Source organism: Melospiza melodia, chromosome 13, assembly GCF_035770615.1.
Source record: "Melospiza melodia melodia isolate bMelMel2 chromosome 13, bMelMel2.pri, whole genome shotgun sequence".
NCBI lineage: Eukaryota > Metazoa > Chordata > Aves > Passeriformes > Passerellidae > Melospiza > Melospiza melodia.
Genome location: NC_086206.1, coordinates 12,163,382 through 12,182,686, shown reverse-complemented (window position 1 = coordinate 12,182,686; position 19,305 = coordinate 12,163,382). Strand labels below are relative to the sequence as shown.

Below are 19,305 nucleotides of genomic sequence, written 5' to 3'. Positions count from 1 at the left end.
AGCTACATCTTCTAAGAAAAAATAGCTCCAACAAAAAAAAAATCTGACCACAGCTACTCTTTTTATTATGCATTCTGTAGTGATTCTGTGACAGTCTTTTTACACTACATTGAGAATTCAATGCTAGCTCAATATCAAACAAATTAATGAAGTGCTAATAAAAGATGTTGGCATAAAAACTAAATATATTTATGGAAAATAAAAAGTCAAGACCTGATTCCATAAAGATATAACAATATTGTTCAACAAGATGTTGAGATCCTCGTGTTTTACAGTTATGGAGACCTGGTAATATAGGAAATATTGAAAGTCTTTCTAAGTTGCAGAAACCATCAAAACACTGACATTATACAGAACTGGAAAGAATAATATTGTAAACATTGATGAGCTTATAACCATCAGCATTGGAAGGCTGTAAGCAGAAAATCAGAAGAGCAAAAAAGACAACCTACTTCTCTAAAATCAAATCCTCTTGGATGCACTGGGTACAAAACTTTAACACAAAGAGACATTTACCAACACTTCAGTTACAAAACCACACTCCTAAGTACAAACAGGATCCATTTCTTCCAGTTTATGAATAAGCAGGTCATTGCTTTAGGGATATACAATGACAACCCTGAGCACAGATGGGAGGGCACTGCTGGCACACAGACAGGGACTGCAGGACATCTCTCCACGATGCTCCACTGCCATGGCAGGCACCTGAAACTCCCTCTAAAGCTCAAAACCCCCACCTGAGCAACGCAAAACCAGAAGAATTTCAAGTAGCGACTTTTAATTTTTTCTTAATTATAGAAAAATCAATTTATTTACTAGAAAGATCTTGTTTTGTTTTCCTATTTCCAAACTTAACATAAAAAACTACAAACTTTCAATTGTAAGTGTATTTATGAAAAAAAAACTTAGTATTCGACAAAAAAATTATTGTCCATAGGTACCAAAATAACTTTTAGCCTAAACATATAAAATATTTCTATCTACCCACATCAATCAAATCTTCCACAGAATTTGCAGTGATTTTAAAACACCATAATTTTTACTTAGTTAACTTACTGAATAAAAGAAACAAAATCAACTAACGAGTTATGAATAAACTCAGCAGCTTTAATTTTTGTTAATTTATAGCTCCCTGAAATTAAAGGACTCACTTTTTTACCCCTCCATAAGCAAAATTTATGTTAAAGTAAAAAAGTTTTAAGCATACTACAATAAATCCTCATACACAGTATTACTACTTCAAGTTCATGTTTAGGTTTCTTTAACTTAAAATCTTACTGAAAAAATATTTCTCTACAGCAGCAATGGAAAAAACCCCAACACATCTACTTGACACCATGGACAAATAGGACAGAAAGAAGTTCATGAAGAAAATTACACTTTTACCAGTCAGGAAATCTCTTCTATTCAATTTGCTAAGCCAGTTGATGTTTAACATCCAGGAAAATGCAAATAATATGACTTCAGCTGTACATTAAGTAACAAAGTGACACTGAGTTTCAAAACTAATAACAAAACCAATAAAATAATGCACGTGGGATTTTTATAAACTATTATTTTTATATCACAGTCCTTAGCCAAAACCTACTGAAGTCAATGCAAATTCTTCCTCTGTTCTGAAGCAAACATCATAGGACTTTTGGAAGAAGAAAAAACCCCATTGTGAGTGATGAAACATAACAGAAAATTTGCTAATTCAAATCAAGGTTCTAAATTCTAATCTTATGTTTGCAAAACCCAAGAGTCTTAAAAAAAATATCCAAGCCTTTGTTCAAGCATTTTTAGGGAAAAAAAAAAAAAAAACCAAAAAAAACAAACAAGAAAATCCTCATGTTTGCTCTTAAATAAAAATAAAAATGGGGCAGGTACCTTAAACTAAAAATTAAATCTTTAATGATGCTTCAACTGCACTTTTACCACCACCACCCCTAAATGCTGTATGCAATTCATTTTAAAATAAGCAAGAACCTGTAAAGTCTGTCAGACAAGAGTTGTTTTAATGCAAAGTGCCCACTCTTCCCAGCTAGAGAAATGTTGGCAACTCCTCCATAAAACACACATTAATACTACAGCAAGCCTAGACAAATGCATATATTTCTAAGTAAATACAGTAATACTTCTATCCAAAACCAACTGAAAATGATCTTTCCAAAGAAAGAAGAGTAGTAAAATCAGCATAAAGCAAAGCAACTCCGTATATAATAAATAACACTATAAAAATGGTGATCCCAACCACAGTGAAACATTTTACAGGACAGAAAACATGCACATGCATTTTCTGAAGAAAGATATTTGACAGATTTTTATTTTCTTGGCTCTTAATCGGAGAATTAATTATACCAAAGTTTAAATCTAGTTAGAGAACAGCTGCTAAGCCAGCTGCAGTAAACACAGGTATTTTGTACAGGTTTTGGAGGAAATAAAGATAAGACTGCAATACAAAAGGTACCAGAGTGCATTCAGAAGCATGTGACAAGTCTAGAACAAAATGCAGGTGTGCTTATGTCCATACACACAGGGAACACAGGAGAGCTTCAGGAATTCCAGGGACTTTTGTGACTGGTCAGGTGCCACCACTCACCTTCACAGCTGTAACTGTACACAGCCACTGCTGACCTTCCCACCAGGTTCTCATCATGGTGCCAGCTCACTGCCATGCTCCCCATTCCAAAGTAAGGCTCCTGTTTCAAGTACAGCATTTGTAGTGGATCCATATAATTTAATAAAGTCAAATTATAAGATGTTCTGTTCTTTATACTTCTGTCATCCTCTGATACACAAACACTGCTTTGATCTTTTGAAACAGACTCTTGCTCTGTAAGAGAAGCAGCAAAACTTTGCTTCCTATCTATTACAGTAGTATCTTTAATTTCTTTGTTCTCAAGCAAATTTTGTCCTTGTAATGCCTGGACTGTTTCAATATGCAAGTAGTCATTAAGTCTCTTTAATGCTTTACAAGCATCATGTATCTGAGGACTGCAATATTTTATGTCATAACTTTCTGTAGGCCAAGGAACTGTAAATAATCTTGTGTTCAAGTACTTATAAGTGCAGCCTGGGTTTCCAATTAATATACGAGACACTGGAGTAAGGAAGTCTTTTCCTTTGATCCTCACAAGATCTTGAAAGAAACAGTTGTGCTCTCGCAAGGCCAGAAAGCTTTCCTGTACCATTTGGTGGAGATCTTCAGGTACTGTATCAGATTTCCTGAAAATCAGCTTGGAATACTTGCTCTTCCACTAAAGGAGAAAAAAAAAAACAAACAAACAGCAATAAGAGGAAAATAATTATTCTTTTTACAGAAGTCAAGATAATTCAAGACTAGGCAAAGCTGTCAAGTTAACAAGAATAAGTCTAGAATGTGGTGAAGATATGGATGCCATATCTTGTTACTTTATTTTCGTATATCAGGATATTGCACAAGCTGTGAATATGTACCAGTGGTTTAAACTAGAGCAAATCTCCAAGTAAATAAATACAAAGACTCTAGAACAGTTCAGCAGAACATACAGCTCATCTGATGAATCTGTAGATGATGCCACTTTAAAGTATATAAACAACAGAATATCCAGCAGCCAAAAAGCGATTCCTCTTTTTGTAATGGTTGCAAAGACCCTTCAACAGTTTCATTCTGATATATAGAAATCTAGAGGGCTACATGATACACTCAAATAGCTTTATCTAACAATACTTTTCAGGGAAAAAAATAACAAAATCAAAATGTACATTTTTTAAAAATACGCTGCTAACATTCTGCTGCTTTCTATTTTTACATTCCTCAGTACCTGCCAATTATCTCTCATTTTATATAAAAGCTCTCTTTTGATAACAGAAAATGTCCAAAGTTATTGCTTCCCCAGCTCCCTACCTCTAGTGTCCTTTTCCCTCATATCCTCTTGTGACCACACCAGCCCTGGTATCAGCTGGAGCTCAGAACCCAGCAGTGTGTGGAGGCAGCAACTCCCAGCAAGGCACAACTCTGCTCATCAGCAGCTTCTTGCTTTGCATGCACAGTGCTGCTTCCCACTCCAGGAGGGCTTGGATAATTTTATTTTGTTAATCTGGTTTTCTAAGGAAGTGAGTATCACATAATCACACCTTTTATTGGTTGCCTGTAAATCTGCTTTAACTACTGCTGAGACTGTTTGGCAAACTGGACAAAGTCTGGGGAATAACTTCTTTTAGAGAGTGGGTTCGTACGTATTTCATTAAAATTAATAGATAAACGAAAGAAACAGATGCACACTAGTGCCCTACTAAGGAGGGGCTGTAATGTGAGTGTATCAGGCATCAATTATCATTTGTGAAGCTCCTGAGGACTCACCACACCTATTTCCTTTTGTCCAGAAAATATTTGGGAGTTTGGAGAAACGGTAGGTACTGATGGTGGTGTGGGGACACATACTAAGGTAGACTGAAATCTGAAGGCATTAGGCAATGGTCAAAAGAACATGGATGCATAAAAGTGATCTGCCAAAACTTTTATTAGTCTAATAGCTTATGTTCAAAGTGCTCTTAAAAAGATAAATAAAAGTCACCGGCACAAAACACCACACCGACCTACAACCCATCTGTGAGCTCCTTCTGGCACAACTCAAACCCACTTTACCAGCACTATCTACTTCCAAGTCTCATTTGAACCTGCCTTTCAGGAAATTAATTTTAAAATCCAAAGAACGTGCCCTTAAAAAATACAAACCAGGCAGTAAGTATTCACATTTTCCACTGCATGAAAACAGACTTTTGCATCATAATGCACTGTTATCCTATAACACTGAAGAGCTGGCTTTATAGGATCATTTGTTTCTACTAAAAAGGAGAACATAAAAGGAAGCCTATTTTAAAAATAATGATTACATATAATAAATCTTGGTTTATCTATAAACCTCGCCACTATTCCTTGTAAATTTTTATAGTGAAGCTAACTCCTTTTCTTTATACAATCTTATGGTTCCAAAAACCAGCTTCCTAGAGAGAGGAATATGAACCCCTGTAACAGCATCTACAGACAATAATTTCTGACAATTGTATTTACATGCTTAGCTTCAAACACCAAAGCTTGAAAACAGTCCCAGATCTGTGTGAAGGTCCCTCTACAACCCCAGAGCACAGGATCACAGCTTTCATTCAAAGAAATTAATCCAAATTTGATAAGCTGCATTCACCTGAGCTTGTCAAAAGCCTGAAATTATTCCTTTAGAGGTCCTGAACTGCCCCTTCTGCTTCTATCAGTGCTGTGTATCTCCTGCCTATGAACAGTACAATGAAAAAAGTCCCTAAAAACAACAACTAACGAAATTAGTAAGTGTAAATTCAGGACTTGGAGCTATAGGCTACAGTCAGATGTGAAGGTACAGGCTGATGTGAATCAAATATTCTTTCATAATGTTACTTAAGAATGCCAGAATATTCTATGTTGTGACATATAAGGATTATTCTTTATTATTTCTTTCATTATGCAAATGCCCTGTATGAAAGAAAGAGCTCTAACAGTTCTATAGCAGTACCCCAGTATTTCTTTAAATAATTCTGTATACATACTCATACCACATTACATATGCTATTGTAGTGTATTTAAACAGTCACTAATTGTATATATTTTAAACCATTAATATGAAAATATAAATACACTGAATTTCTGACATTAATCACACACACAAAATTCCCAACAATTATTAGAAACAGAAGGAGGGAAATAACAATATGACGTAAAGCAATGAAATCCCTGAAAACATGCACTAGAAAGGAAGAACACAGATTTTACAAAGGAAACAACATTGTATTCCCCTCCTGAGCTGCAGAGGTAATGCCTTGCACATTTTGCTGCCAGCCAAGTCAGAGGCCTGTTACCTTTGGGTTGTGCTTTAAGATCACATGCTTAAGAACTATTTTATCATTAAGGTATCTCAAAAGAAATCAGGAAGTGGAAACACATTTCTGACACATCACATGAAAAGAGCCTGGTCTTCCATAAATCCCCCAGCAGTGCCTGTGCTGTGCCCTCCATGAGGAAAGAATTACAGGATCAGAACACGGGGTGACTGCTGGGCTCACACTGGACACCTTGTTGTTTTGGGGGGTGGGGAAGGGCAGCGATCATGTACTCTGCGTTGTAACTCTGACAGCCAGTACTAAAGGTCAGCTCACTGCTCACTCTGAAAGAAGTGGCAGCATTACAGGCAACTACAGTACAGAAAAAAAAAACCAACCACATTTGATGTTCAAATCTTTTTGTGACTATTGCACAAGATTTTAAATATGCTTTCACTTTTTGATGGTGATACTCAACACAGAGAACCACCCTATGGACTTGAGTGACAGAATAAAGTTAGGAATCAGCAACAAGGACCCTTGATAAGCAAACTACCATGTGCATCATGAAATTATACTCTGTACTTCAAATATTTGTGAACCACCTTGTTACAGCCCCCTTCTTGTTCTATACTGGCTTTAAACATTGCATTGTTTCAGCTGATGGCTTGGGACCCATTTCCAAAATCCTTTATCAGGAAAAACACATGGAAAGAGGATGTCAGTGGCAGTTTTGCTTGTGATGGAATTTGTTACTTCTGTTCAGGCTGTACACTTCCATACCCAACAGGATAAGACAGTTTTTTTGTTTGCATCCTACCTAACTTTTCCAACATGTTCAAAGAGTACTGTTTCATAAGATATAGATCCTTCAAGGAATAGGGCAGGTCTGTCCAGGAAAGACAGACTATAAAACTAAACTGTATGTGAAATTTTACTTTGCTGATTTGTTGTCTTCAAGCTCTCACCCTTCTTTTCTTCTCCAGCTGTAGTGCATTTAAGCATCCTGGAACTTGCAATTTCTACAGCTGTGATTCTATGAACATTTCATAACCACCACAGACTTCAAAAGGTGTTTGTGATGCTTATGATTAGCCTATATACTTAAAAATATCTAGCATCACATATACACTACATAAAAAGTATAATCCTATTTTTGCAAAAAGAATCTATCGAAAATTTATTAAGGATTGAACAGGTGTGATTTTACTGCTTATCTTGTTCCCATTGTCTTCTGTACTTATGGGTCACTGACCCTGAGCAAATGAGATCCCACCTTCTCTTTTCACATCAGCTCCAGGAGAAGCTGAATTTACAAAGATGTGAAAAAGAAAAAGATGCTGGGCACAGCAGCTCTTGGCAGCATCAGAGGCAGAAGAGAACAAACAGGAGAGGATGTAACAGGACTAGGATGGAGGAAAAGTCAGCTGCCCACTTCTTACAAGGGGGAAGAATTTCTTCATGAGCATTAAGTTTAAGACTGAAAAGAATGTGTTGGGGGTTTTGTGTATAAAAAGAAGAAATAATAAAATCCATCTGTTGTTACTCTTATAAATTCTCCCAGCTCTTCTACACTTGCACATCTTTGAGCCATGTATCAACACAAGGCAGGCACCACTCCTGTGTTGTGTAATGTGAGCATGGTCACTGGAGCTCTTCAAACAGCCAGGTTATTCCCCATGCTTTTTCTCTCACCATGATCAAATTTGATCTGATTGAATCTAGCTGATCGAGAAAGATACAAGACAGATGCAGAAAATTCTATTTATTCACTATATTCTTGCATACACTCACTTGGTTTACTGCTCATGTGGCTACTGGGCCTGATCCTTCTGTTTGGTTTCATTTGAGGCATTCCATTTCCACAGTTTGTTTTGCAAGCCAAGAATTAACAATTCCTTATTGCTGGAAAGTAGAATTAAGCTCCTCATACTTGAAATTTCTACATTAATATTCCCCCTATTTTGCCAAACAGGAGCTACAAAGATCTCTTCACCACTCTCACCCTAAATTATTAATTTTATTAAAAAATAAATTAAAAGAATGGTGATGTATTTTGCTTCAGCAAAGCATGAAAAGCTGTGATTAAATGTTATACATTACTTGTAGTGAGGGCACACACATAAAAATAAAGTTCAGCAAGTTCCCATTTGTGAACATCTCAGTTCTAGAGATCTTATTTCACTCCACCTGGAAGTGCATTATCAGCTATCAGGATACCTTTTTTCATATCAGATTTCAGTGTCTCTGAAGGAAGATTTATTTGTTGTTCAGTGCAAACAGCCATTTTAGTTTAAAATTATTTAAAAGAAATACGTTACCAGCTGGTGGAAATCAGCGTCGGCTGGTGTCAGATATGGAAGTCTGTTCTCCCCAAGTTCTTCAAGAAGTTTTTTCTTCTGTTTTGGAGGAGCAAAATTCAAACAGAAAATTACACTTAAAAACCAAGATATAAACAGAGAAGTATAAAAGTAGTTGTATTTCAACGGCAAAACCAGGTGCAATTACTTCTCTTACTACCTTCAAATCTGGAAAATTAAATAACTAAAACCAAAAAAAAAAAAAAAAAATAAGGGGGACTTCTCTCCTTACAAAGCAGTAATTCAGTTCAGACAGTTTTAGAGCTCATGAGTTCTTTTACTCCCAGGTTCTTTTTCAGGTATCAGTCCTTGTTACACTGATCCAAATTCATCTCTGCCTTATGTTCTTCAGACCTATGCCTACTTTATAACTACACACTCATTTCTTGTTTCCTTCCATGTTCTTTTTTACTTCAATTTGTGCAGCCAATGGGTAAAAAGCTCATATTTCATCAAAGGGCTCAATGACCACTTCATTAAAACAATAAGGCTCAATGTTGGGGGTACTCTAAAATATTTCCTCCAATAGTTTATGAAAGAAAAGGAAAGCACAATCTACTGTAGCCCAAAGCCCTCACAGCCTGACCATATTTAAAATGCCATCCTGAAGAACTGCCATCCCAGAGACAGCATAAATCCAGTCTGATGTTGGGAGTGCACAAAGAACCAGCTGCTGTAAAAACAGGTTTCCTCTTTTCCCTTATTCTCTGAACTCCATTTTTACTTCTGGTTTAGACTGAGAGCATCTCCACCAATATTTACTCAATGTGATCACTAATAAATTGCTAAGATAAAAGCCTGATGCCTCTCCAAATTGTATTGTTCAGGTTTTTATTAATCAAAATAGATTTTTTGTGGCACTATACAATTAACTGTGTTAATAATTTGCCAAGTGCAAGTGAAGTGTGGAACATGCCACCAGAATCTCTGGAATAAAACAATCCTGATCCATGACAGATCCATTCATCCTTATCTACTCACAGACTAACTCAACACTAACTCAATTAAAGTATAGCTTAACCACAGTGTAAAAATTATTACAGTGAAAGTTCTGACCTAGAAGATTAATAAACTCCTTCTTCTACTTCTTCTTTCTTTTAGATTGCGAGGATTGCTTTTTACAAACTTTGATTATTAACAAAATTTCAACTTACTTGCAACTCAAAGACCATAAAACTGTATCTGCCATAATGCTTAAATATACAACAGGACTCAAATTCTTATTTTGATTGCAATATTTTCAACTACATAAACACTAGCAAAAGAAACAACTCAATATTTTTATGTTGTAAGAGAAAGAACAGATGGAAATGGAACGCTGTTTTAAAAGTAATATTAAGGGTATAATACAAAGGGAAACAATAAGTAAATAAAAAGGTATGACTAACACTTTCATGAAACCAAGTTCAAAACAAGGTGAAACCAGATCTTTCCTCTTCAGACACTACTATTTAAAAAAGGAAGATAAAACATTTCATGTATTAACTAACTCCTGGCTTATAGCAAACACATCAACAAGGAAAGCTGAACTATGGAGTATAACTGTGCATTCTGTGACAATGAATTCCTTTTACTCAAATTCAAGCATCGAGAAAGGCAACAGAGGCTTAAAGTCAGGTGGAAGTGTAGAGGATTCTAAGGTCCACAGATCAGTCAAACTAAAATCAGAGCAGGTGGCTCCCACTCATCTCCACACTCACAATTCTTAACAAGCCTGAGAAGAGCAGCACTGACATTTCTGAAGTAGTGCTGTAATTTCTTTATGTCCTCAGTTTTCTTTGGGGACAGGTTGTTGGGATGTTGACATGAAGTCATTGGTGAAACTCAGCAGATTGTAACTTCAGATTAAGTTGGCAAAAACGACACACTGATTTCCTGCATTTTCTAAAACAATTACACTCCTCTATTACCAAAAGCTTGCCAGAATTTTATTAACATGAAATTGCTGAAAACATTAGACTGGCTTTGCTATCTGTAAGATAAACCATATTAAACTGCAGGGAAAAAAATAAGATATTTTAACATGGACTCAAATCAGTGGGAAGAAAAAAAAAAGGCAGGAAGAAGAGAGATTCTGACAATTTCTTTGTCAAGTATCAGGCTCTTAGCAAAAAGCACACAACATTAAAATGCACTCTTGTGTATAGGCAGTAGTAGTTCACATTTGATTGTCAGATCTGGCTAAGTGCTGCTCTTCAGCTTGAAGTGCAGACTAATACACACAGCTGGGTGGTAGAACATGCTGCTCATCTCTTATGCAAGAAGCTGTCACACAGATGTCAAAAACATCAAGCTACTCACAAATACCTCCAAAAAGTAGGGAAAAAAAAAAAAAAGAAAAACTGAGTATCTGGCTATACCAGCTGGCTGATGTGAAAGTCTAAGCAGTGTTACATAAGCATTGTCTATTGGTTCTCCAAACACATAACCCCCCCAGTAAAAACTAAAAAAATGCCTTTACTTGAAGGTGTCAGGCTTCTTAAAAAGCATTTTTCTAAATCTGACTTTTAGATTTTAAAAATTATCAACAGTGTAACAGTTTATTCAGATATCAAGATTATGTTTCTTATGTTTTAAAAAACAATGTGACTTTTACACAGACATTAGTGATGCCAAGACATGAAAGACAATTTGATATGCATCATCTCTGTCACCACACAATGCACTGCTTTAGAAACTTTGTTAAGTGTTCATCTTGGGCCTTCAGAAAGGCAAAAAAACACTGTAAATACTTATTTTATGGGCTGCTGTGAGTGTTAGTGGAACTATTTTAAGTGACTCTTCAATAAAGATCAGAAACACAAATGTCCAGTTTGAGAGTGCAAAATGAACATCCTGCAGACATTAATCTCTGCTCATTCATTAATAATAAATAAGATTATTGAGACAGTTGTAAAATTCAGCAAGTGGAATATTAAAAATTGGAATCTCTCAATCACTACACATGTAATTGTTCATTTTTCCTGGCAAGAGAAGTGGTGCCTTGTTTGTCACAGAGCAAGAGAAGTAAGAGAAGCACAGCAAAGAGGTGAGGGTGCAGAGAGGATGGTGTGGCAGCTTGGGAACATCATCGCCACCCCCAGCCTACAACAGCCCCTCTGCACCAACTCCTCTCTTCAGAAGTTCTTAAAACATTGCCCATTTTTTCATCTTAAAAAGTTTGCTAACTGTCTGTGGCAGTTTTTACACTTCTGAGACTACTTGAGACCAGAACTAGTAAAACAATTGATTTTTTTGTTGTTGTTTTTGTTTTTAATGCAGCCCAATGCTTTCGCAGAAATTTCAGGGACAGATCATAAAAGAATAACCATTATTCAAAGCATAAGAAAGTATAATCTCCTACTCCAACAGTTTTCTCCAACAGTCTTTTATTTTCCAAAAGGTTACCAGGTTTAGAATGCCTGGGAATGCCTATTATCATGAAAAAAGATCTGAATCACAGTTCAGATGCAAACCTTTGGTTTCTCAAAAATCTCTCCTTCCTATTACCTTTTTTTACCCACATAAGAATGTCCATTAGGGCTTGTGTTTCTCTTTCATTCTTTTCTTTAATCAACTCTAGTAAAACATTGATTTCTTTCAAATCCTGCATGAAGCAAAGGGTCAGTGCTCTAAAATGCTTAATAAACAATTTTATAAAGGAGGAAGATTAAACATACAGCAAAAATTTTGTGACACAGTACTAAGACCCCATCAAGAAAAAAGTCACCACTTTACAGGAACTTCTAAAACATTACCTCCTAACAGCCTTTCACATGTAGGGTTTTTTATAAAAAATAAAACTGGGATAGTTTCTTAAGGAAGGAATGTGATTTTGAAGTTGACATTTGTTTAAACTACAGGGCTTTCCAAGTGTTAGCTATTAAAACTTCATAGCTACCAAGATCATTCAAGTGGTTCACTAAAAGAAGTTATGTCAGAAATGAACCTAGAGTAATAAAAAATACATCCTAAATGTACCATTACAGCTTTTATTTCTCCATTATCACATATATTAGATTTCAGAGGTTTTTTTTCCTTCAAATTATTTCTGTAAACTCTACTCATCAAAAGATCTTAAGGGACTGGACAATTTTACAACACCATTTACTGACATGAAAATGTTATATTGCCAGTCTACTCTTCATTACATTCAAGACTTACCAAAAACCTTGTCTGTGTCACATTCTACAATACAGCCTCTCAAAAATACTGGTAGGCAGACATATGACCATACTGTACCACACTCTGCATACTACAAGCTGATCTCCTTGCCCCCCTAATATAAGTCAAAAACATCTTATATTAAGGGCAAAAATATGTATGATTATTATTATTCTATATAAACTCATACTAAAAATATCCACAATGGTCTAGCAATATTTCCTGCCCCACATATTCACTAGCTAATTATACTACAATAAATTATACTTGTTATTTAATATAACTGCAGTGAATACTGTTCTTCCACTGCACAAACAGTTCCAGCTACAGAAGTAACAAAATGCAGTTCAAGTGACCTGGGCATGAAAAAAATTACGTAATGAACAATCCACTGCCATGCCAGGACCTCAGGTCTTACATCAGCATCTGTGAGTAGCTGTCACAAAGACTGTTTGATATTCCCTGCTGCAAAGGTACTGTTTGGCTTTGCTTACTAATTTCAACCTCTCTTACCCTTTCTCGTAAATCAACAGGCCCAGGCTTTGGTTCACACACACACAGACCAGTCATGCATATGCACAACACACTGCACTGATGTAACTGAACCAAGAGTTAATTTATGCATTGAAGCAGCTCAGCAATGTGTGAAAATACTGCTGCCAGTATCCCCTCTTTCCCCATCTTGAAGTGTTAAGGGCCCCTTAATTGTTGTTTTAACCTACAGGAACATTGTTCCTTTGGCCAGGGGCTGTTAATGGAACAGAACTGGCAATTTCCTTACCTAGCTGAGTGTAGATTTGTCACACATGGATTAGCACTGCAAGTAATCGTAATAAAAATATGAAGTAATAAATAGTTCAAACACAGACACTGGGCTGACAAAATGTCCCTAAGGCCCCTCTGTATATTTGAATAAACTTCTACTTCTTTTACCATCACTGCAAGCATCTTGGTATCATCACCCACATCTTTTTCCCTCCCAGCATTTGTGCATCCTCTTGCAGCAGGGACCAGTTAGTAAATGGGCCAGCTCTACGTACTAGGGGAAAAGCAAGAACATTTAAACTTTGAAATTATCAAATTTTAACCAGATCTCCAGTTCTTAGCTTCTTCTTATACATATGGACACAAGATCACACATGTAGTTAAGAAAACACAACTAAGACAGTGTTTAGTTCAACGTGGCTGTGAATCCTTATGAACAGATAAGGACACAGATAAGGAGGTATGTCTGCATGTCACTCATTGCATAGTTTCTGAAAGACAGCAAATAGATTCTGAGACCAGATTTCTTAATCTAGCAATTCTTAACCAGCTCACCTCCAAAGAGTCAGCAGGTAGAAACCTTAGTGACTGCTACCAATAACTGATTCTGCATGATTTAACAAAAACACCCCTACCCACCCAGTGCCAAGAAACCAAGGGGGTTTGACCAGCTGTGAAATACTAAGCAACAGTACTTGACAGACAAGATTCAATAAAGATTAAAGACAGCTAAAATAAAAACTATAACAAGGGTTAATGTCACAGCAGTGATACATTTGGCGTTGCTGCTCATCTCGTGTTCTAATGACATGAAGATAGTGATGGTTCCTAACTTCCATGGAAACCTATTACCAGGACACATGGCACCAGATCTCTGTAGCCTTTGGAGCTGCGTATTATGCTCAAGAATGGAAAGTAATGCTGACATGGTGCTATTTATCCCTGAAGGCCTCAAAGAAACAGAAAGAATCTCCACCTTATTTTGGGGAAATATTGCATATCTGCAATGTGGAATTGTACAAACCTCACTGGGATTCAATATCTAATTAATGTAGCAAAGTAAGAGCAAACACATTGACCAATAACCACAGAACAGACCAAGGACCTCCAGATTGAAACCCAAGGGCTGACAGCTTGAAAAGCAGATTCAGAACCTTTGCAACAGGCTCCTACCTTCTGTAGATATAGGCAAAGAACTTTCCAACACAAACACTGGCACGTCACACTGACACAATTTTTCAGAACTACCAGCAAAATCAAAGATAAACTACATTTTCTTGCAGCTTTTCATCATTTCCAGAAAATAACAAGCCTGGCAAGACTGCCGGTCTCTATATATATTGATAAGTAACGGTAGAAGCAACCAATGTTTAATAGGAACACTTTTAAAAGGGAGGAAAAAACTCCAAGTATTAAAATATCATCCAGAAAATAAAGCAGTCAAAAGTGAGGTAAAAAGGATATGAAAAAAATATAGATATTCCCTTAAATACTTCAGCTTAGCATCAAATGCAGCATCCAGCCTGCCCTTGGTGACACTGCAGAAGATAGTGTTAATGCAGAAAGAGCAGGTGTTAAGTGCAAATGCATGTGCCATGCAATGGGCTACAAGGAAGATCAATAAGGAGCTAGAGCATTAAATTTCACATACCGTAGCTGTCATGCCCATTACACAGTATTTGAACATCTTCACAGGCCATTACAAAATTGTTGATTCTTGGTATTTTTACAGAACCAAATTATTTTCCAGAGTTTTATTAGCACAATAAGCACTATAAAAGTCTAAAAGCACTTAGAAATTTGGTGATATCTGAAGACCTTTTCAGCCCTCCAAGACATCATATGCACACATTTGCAGTATGCATAACTGTATTCTTCACTGCAGAATGAAAAGACAGGAAGATGGTTTAAAGCCTTACAGATAAAAGGAAATGTATTCCAGGAACACTTTTCTTTTCTGTTAGTCACATTTCACCAGGCATACAGATGATGCATTTTAAAAGAGGCATCAACAAGGTAATTCTTGAGAGCACGTGCCACAATTAATAAAATCACTGCCAAAAATGCACCAAAGTAAGGGCTATGCCAGTTCCCTGGGCTCCTGCTGCAGAAGCAGCACCAGACTTCTTGCCTTGTGCTCCCTGCCTCTGCTCTTCCATCTTTGTGCTTTGCCCTTTTCAAGGACATGATCAACTCAGATTTTCCTTCCAGCATTGCTCACTTGAGGAGGCCTTGAGCAGAAGCTTTGTGGAATTCTTCCTCCTCTCCCCAAAACAATTTAAAAGTAACTATCACTGACGTGTGATCATGGTTACAATGAATTCACTCTCAACATCTTTCCAAAGCAGCACAACTTAGTCAGATTTGAAGACACACAGGAAAACAATATTAACGCAGTTCTATCACTTAACAATGTCTTTTAAGGGATATAAAAATCACAGATCACATTATGCACATCAATTTAACATAAAATTTGTATGAGTGTATTCAGTGAGGTGCAGTGCAATTTGTAACATTTCACACAACTGGACCAGAGAATCCTTGAGGCCCCCTTCCAACCTGGTATTTTATGATTCTAAGAGTCATAAAATCTTGTAATAAATGCACAGACATTGGTTTGTATTTATTACATACTAATTTCCTAACTTTGCATGCACTACACCTCAGTTAAATGATGGAAACACTCACTTAGAAAACTTAAATGCTACAGTTGTTGACTCAACTTTGTAATAAGACAACTATTAATGAAAAATTGCTGGATTGAATTTTGACATATAAATTAAAGAAAGATATTGCTATATGGTTTGCTGGAGAAAAGGGTTTTTTTCAACAAAAGTCATTTAAAGAAACACCTCAGAGTGAGCAATACAGACTTGGTTAATTTTGAGGCTTGAAGACTTTGCTTTGTTTACAGTCTCCAAAATAAGCCACATGGGGAACAGAACGCTACCATCTAAATGTTAAGTTGGCAGGCAACAATTAGCAAAATTCAGGGTCTGAAATGCTGGACAAGTTCAGACTAGAAACAGGGAGCACAACTGAAAAGAAAGGATAATTAGGCATTGGAGGAGACACCTCTGTCAAACCTGAATTCTCCCTCATGGGATTTTTTTCTTCTATCAAGTTTGGAAGTTTTTCTAAATGAGTGGTTCCCAAACTGTTTAGACCATCAGACTTCAAAGAATCATTCATATTGCTTTAAGAAGTTCTGTACACACAGCCTAACCAAATAAACTGGTGGCAGCAGAGCCACACTGACTGAAAGGCAGATGCATCTCATTGCTCAGTTGGGTTTTGATTTATCTCTGTGCCAGTCACCAGTGGTCAGTGAGCCAGGAGACCTTGGTGTTAGAGACCTCTGCTGGCTCAGAATCCAAAAAACAGGAGTTAGTTGGGATCTGTATTTCACAGCACTGAGAACATTTACAGAACTATCATAAGGGTAAAGAACCACAAGTAAAAGAAAGGCTACTCACATTTTATTCTTAAGCTATTTCTGCACAACGTAAATAATGTTAGGGTATACTAAGAGGCAAAATACAAGAGAACATTGATGTGCTGTGAAAGAAGGAAATCTCTGTTAAGACATTTTCTTTGTGCCAAATCCAGGCAAATTTCATAATGCAAATCAACATTTTGCTTAAGAATACATTTGTTGAACAAACTTAAGAACTCCAACATTTTCCAATAATGCTGTTTTAATAAAGCTATTCTGACTTATGAAAAGGCTAATACTTAATTTTCAGTTTTCATTTCCATTATTTGCATATACAGACCTTATTTCTCATTAACTTTTCCCGTCACTTGCACTGTTCAAGTATAATTTTGCAGGGCAGCACTACTCAAAAGGGAAATGCATGAAAATTATTTCTTAAGTCTTCCTTGTGCATTTGTTCAGAGAAAACTCTTGCCTGTCCTTTCTCACCATACACTGGTCCCAACTGGTCTGATATTCTGAATAGTCCTGCTGCCACCTCTGCCTGTATTTTGAGAATGTGAAGTAGTGCAATAATAACAAATCTTTCCAAACCATCTCTTCCCTTCTCCATGCTACTCTCAAATACAGGCTGGATTCCTGAAGGTGAAAAAGAAAAGCTGGCACATTGAGGACCATTCCAGATTTCACCCATTTCAATTCTCCTTTGCCCTTGCTCCCTTCTGCTGACAAAATATCCTAGACTTACACTACTGCATGTTTCTTCTGCAAAATTTAATAAAGAAACAATTCCTACCAGGAGTACTAAGTCACTCTAGAATGGCTTGGATTGGTTGTCTAAACAAAGGAAGAAGAGGGGCAGCCATACTGACCCACAACATACTAAAGATATAGCAGACTGATAGGAAATGCAGACATGTTTAATGAGCTGTGGTGACAATCAAAACTGAATCCATGAAATGACCCAGTAAAGAAAAAGCACCAAATAACTTCTGATTGTATTTTAAAGTAAATATCTGTATATGATATTGTAATGTAATGGTAAGTACATTATCAAAAAAGCCCACGGTAAATAAGCACAAGTGAAAGAACAGTGAGAAAACATAAAAATCTTTCATGTAAAGAGATACAAACCCACAAAAAATAATCCTAGTGTGAAGTAATCCCAACTTGAAAAAGAGAAGGATTGTTCTGAACAATCATAATTTTAAAGGCACGCAGGAAAGTCTTCATCCAACTGAAAATACTGCAGACACCTTAAAATCTAAACTCTTGTTTCCTTAGAGGATATGTCAAAGACAACAATAAATAAATGTCACTTCCGTCAGAATGCCTACAAGGACTGGAGTCAACCAGTTTATAATTTGATACAGTGGTTTTGTATGTTGGAGTAGTCTCAACCTGAAACTCAGAATTCTAGGCCACCCTTTCTGACACGTAGCCTGCATGTCTGTGTAAAACCATCTGAGTGACAGCAGCTCAGCTGCATTAATAAGGGAGGCTGAGGGCAAGGAATTGACATTAAAAGAAAGCTGCCAGACCCACCTTTGTTCTTATTTGCTGGCTTAACATGCTGTATTACTTCCCCCTCTACAATGGAAGTGCTTCAGCAGTAGCTAGAATTCAAGAAGGGCCGAATGAAAAAAAAATTAACAAGGAAGGATTTAAAAAAAAATATTCAAAGGGAGGATTTTAAAATTAAGTAACAAACAACTGCAAGAGCTTATGACCCACATTTGGCACTACACACGCTGCAATTCCCAATTAAACTAGTGACAAAGGCTTGATAGTCTCTATGCAGAGCTGAACTTCCATGTGAAATATGCCTCAAATCACTGCTACTTGAGCTAATTCATTATATAAGAATTCCACTGAATTTTTACTTAGGAGTTTAGCTCAAAAAAAGACTAAATTACTTAATAACTTTGGGAATACTTAACTTTATCAGGCCTTCCATCTGGAAAGAACCATGATGAGGATCCCTACCCACAGCATTTATTCAGGAACCTTTTCTCTTTATTTCCATCACAAATATTTAAGCAAAACCATTTCCAGCTAGGAAAGTGCAAAAAACCCCAAGTACTGCTTAACTGAGAATCCCTACCTTTATTTTCATACCAAGCAGACAAACTGAGCATCACAGCAGCGCAGAGATCACCTTCAAAATGCATATGAGAATTGTTCCTCTAGAACAAAGTACAGTGATCTGTACCAAACCTCATGAAGCACTGGAACAGGCTCCTGAAGCCTGCCTTTGCTAACAGATACTGTACTATACTTTCTGTTGCTCCTGATTCCATTTCTCTTTTTTTGTTCTTTAAGTTGACAAATTAAGTGTTCTGTGCTTACAAGTTTTCCATAGCCTATTACAAAAAGGCTCGAATTTGTTTCCATTACACCACGGGGATTAAAAAAGGAGTTAATATATATCTATTCAGAACTATTGTGCAGAAAATAGCTGTGTTGTACAGGGCTTAGGCTGTGACCCGCTTAACTTTATTCATAGAATGCACAATCCATCACGTACGAAAACACAGAGGAAAACGCGAGGTGTTGGTAAGTACCGCTGTTAGCGAGAATTTCTGCTAATTATTACACCAAATAAGCATAGTCAACAGGCCAGAGCTGTGAGAGGGCATGTCGGGGGGCATTCAATGGCTGCCTGGGCCGGAGATGAATACATTAAATACATTAAATACATTAAACACATTTCCCCTTGCCTTTGCCGATAACCAATTCCCCACACGGCCAGCGGAGCGGGCACGGCCGGTGCTGCAGCGCCACCCAGCG

At 36.8% G+C, this 19,305-nt stretch overlaps 1 protein-coding gene across 4 annotated transcripts in view; it reads right to left on the bottom strand.

The window, feature by feature from the left end:
- The window catches only part of FTO (FTO alpha-ketoglutarate dependent dioxygenase), a 227,662-nt gene that overhangs the window by 179,240 nt on the left and 29,117 nt on the right, over positions 1-19,305 (bottom strand). For 3 of the 4 annotated variants that reach the window (XM_063167787.1, XM_063167789.1, XM_063167788.1), the window contains exons 2-3: positions 8,133-8,210; positions 2,582-3,239 (exon numbers count right to left, since the gene is read on the bottom strand). In XM_063167787.1, coding sequence (XP_063023857.1) covers positions 2,582-3,239; positions 8,133-8,210 — 736 coding nt within the window. The remainder of the gene's footprint in view (positions 1-2,581; positions 3,240-8,132; positions 8,211-19,305) is intronic. The other variant, XM_063167790.1, reaches the window with a different exon arrangement.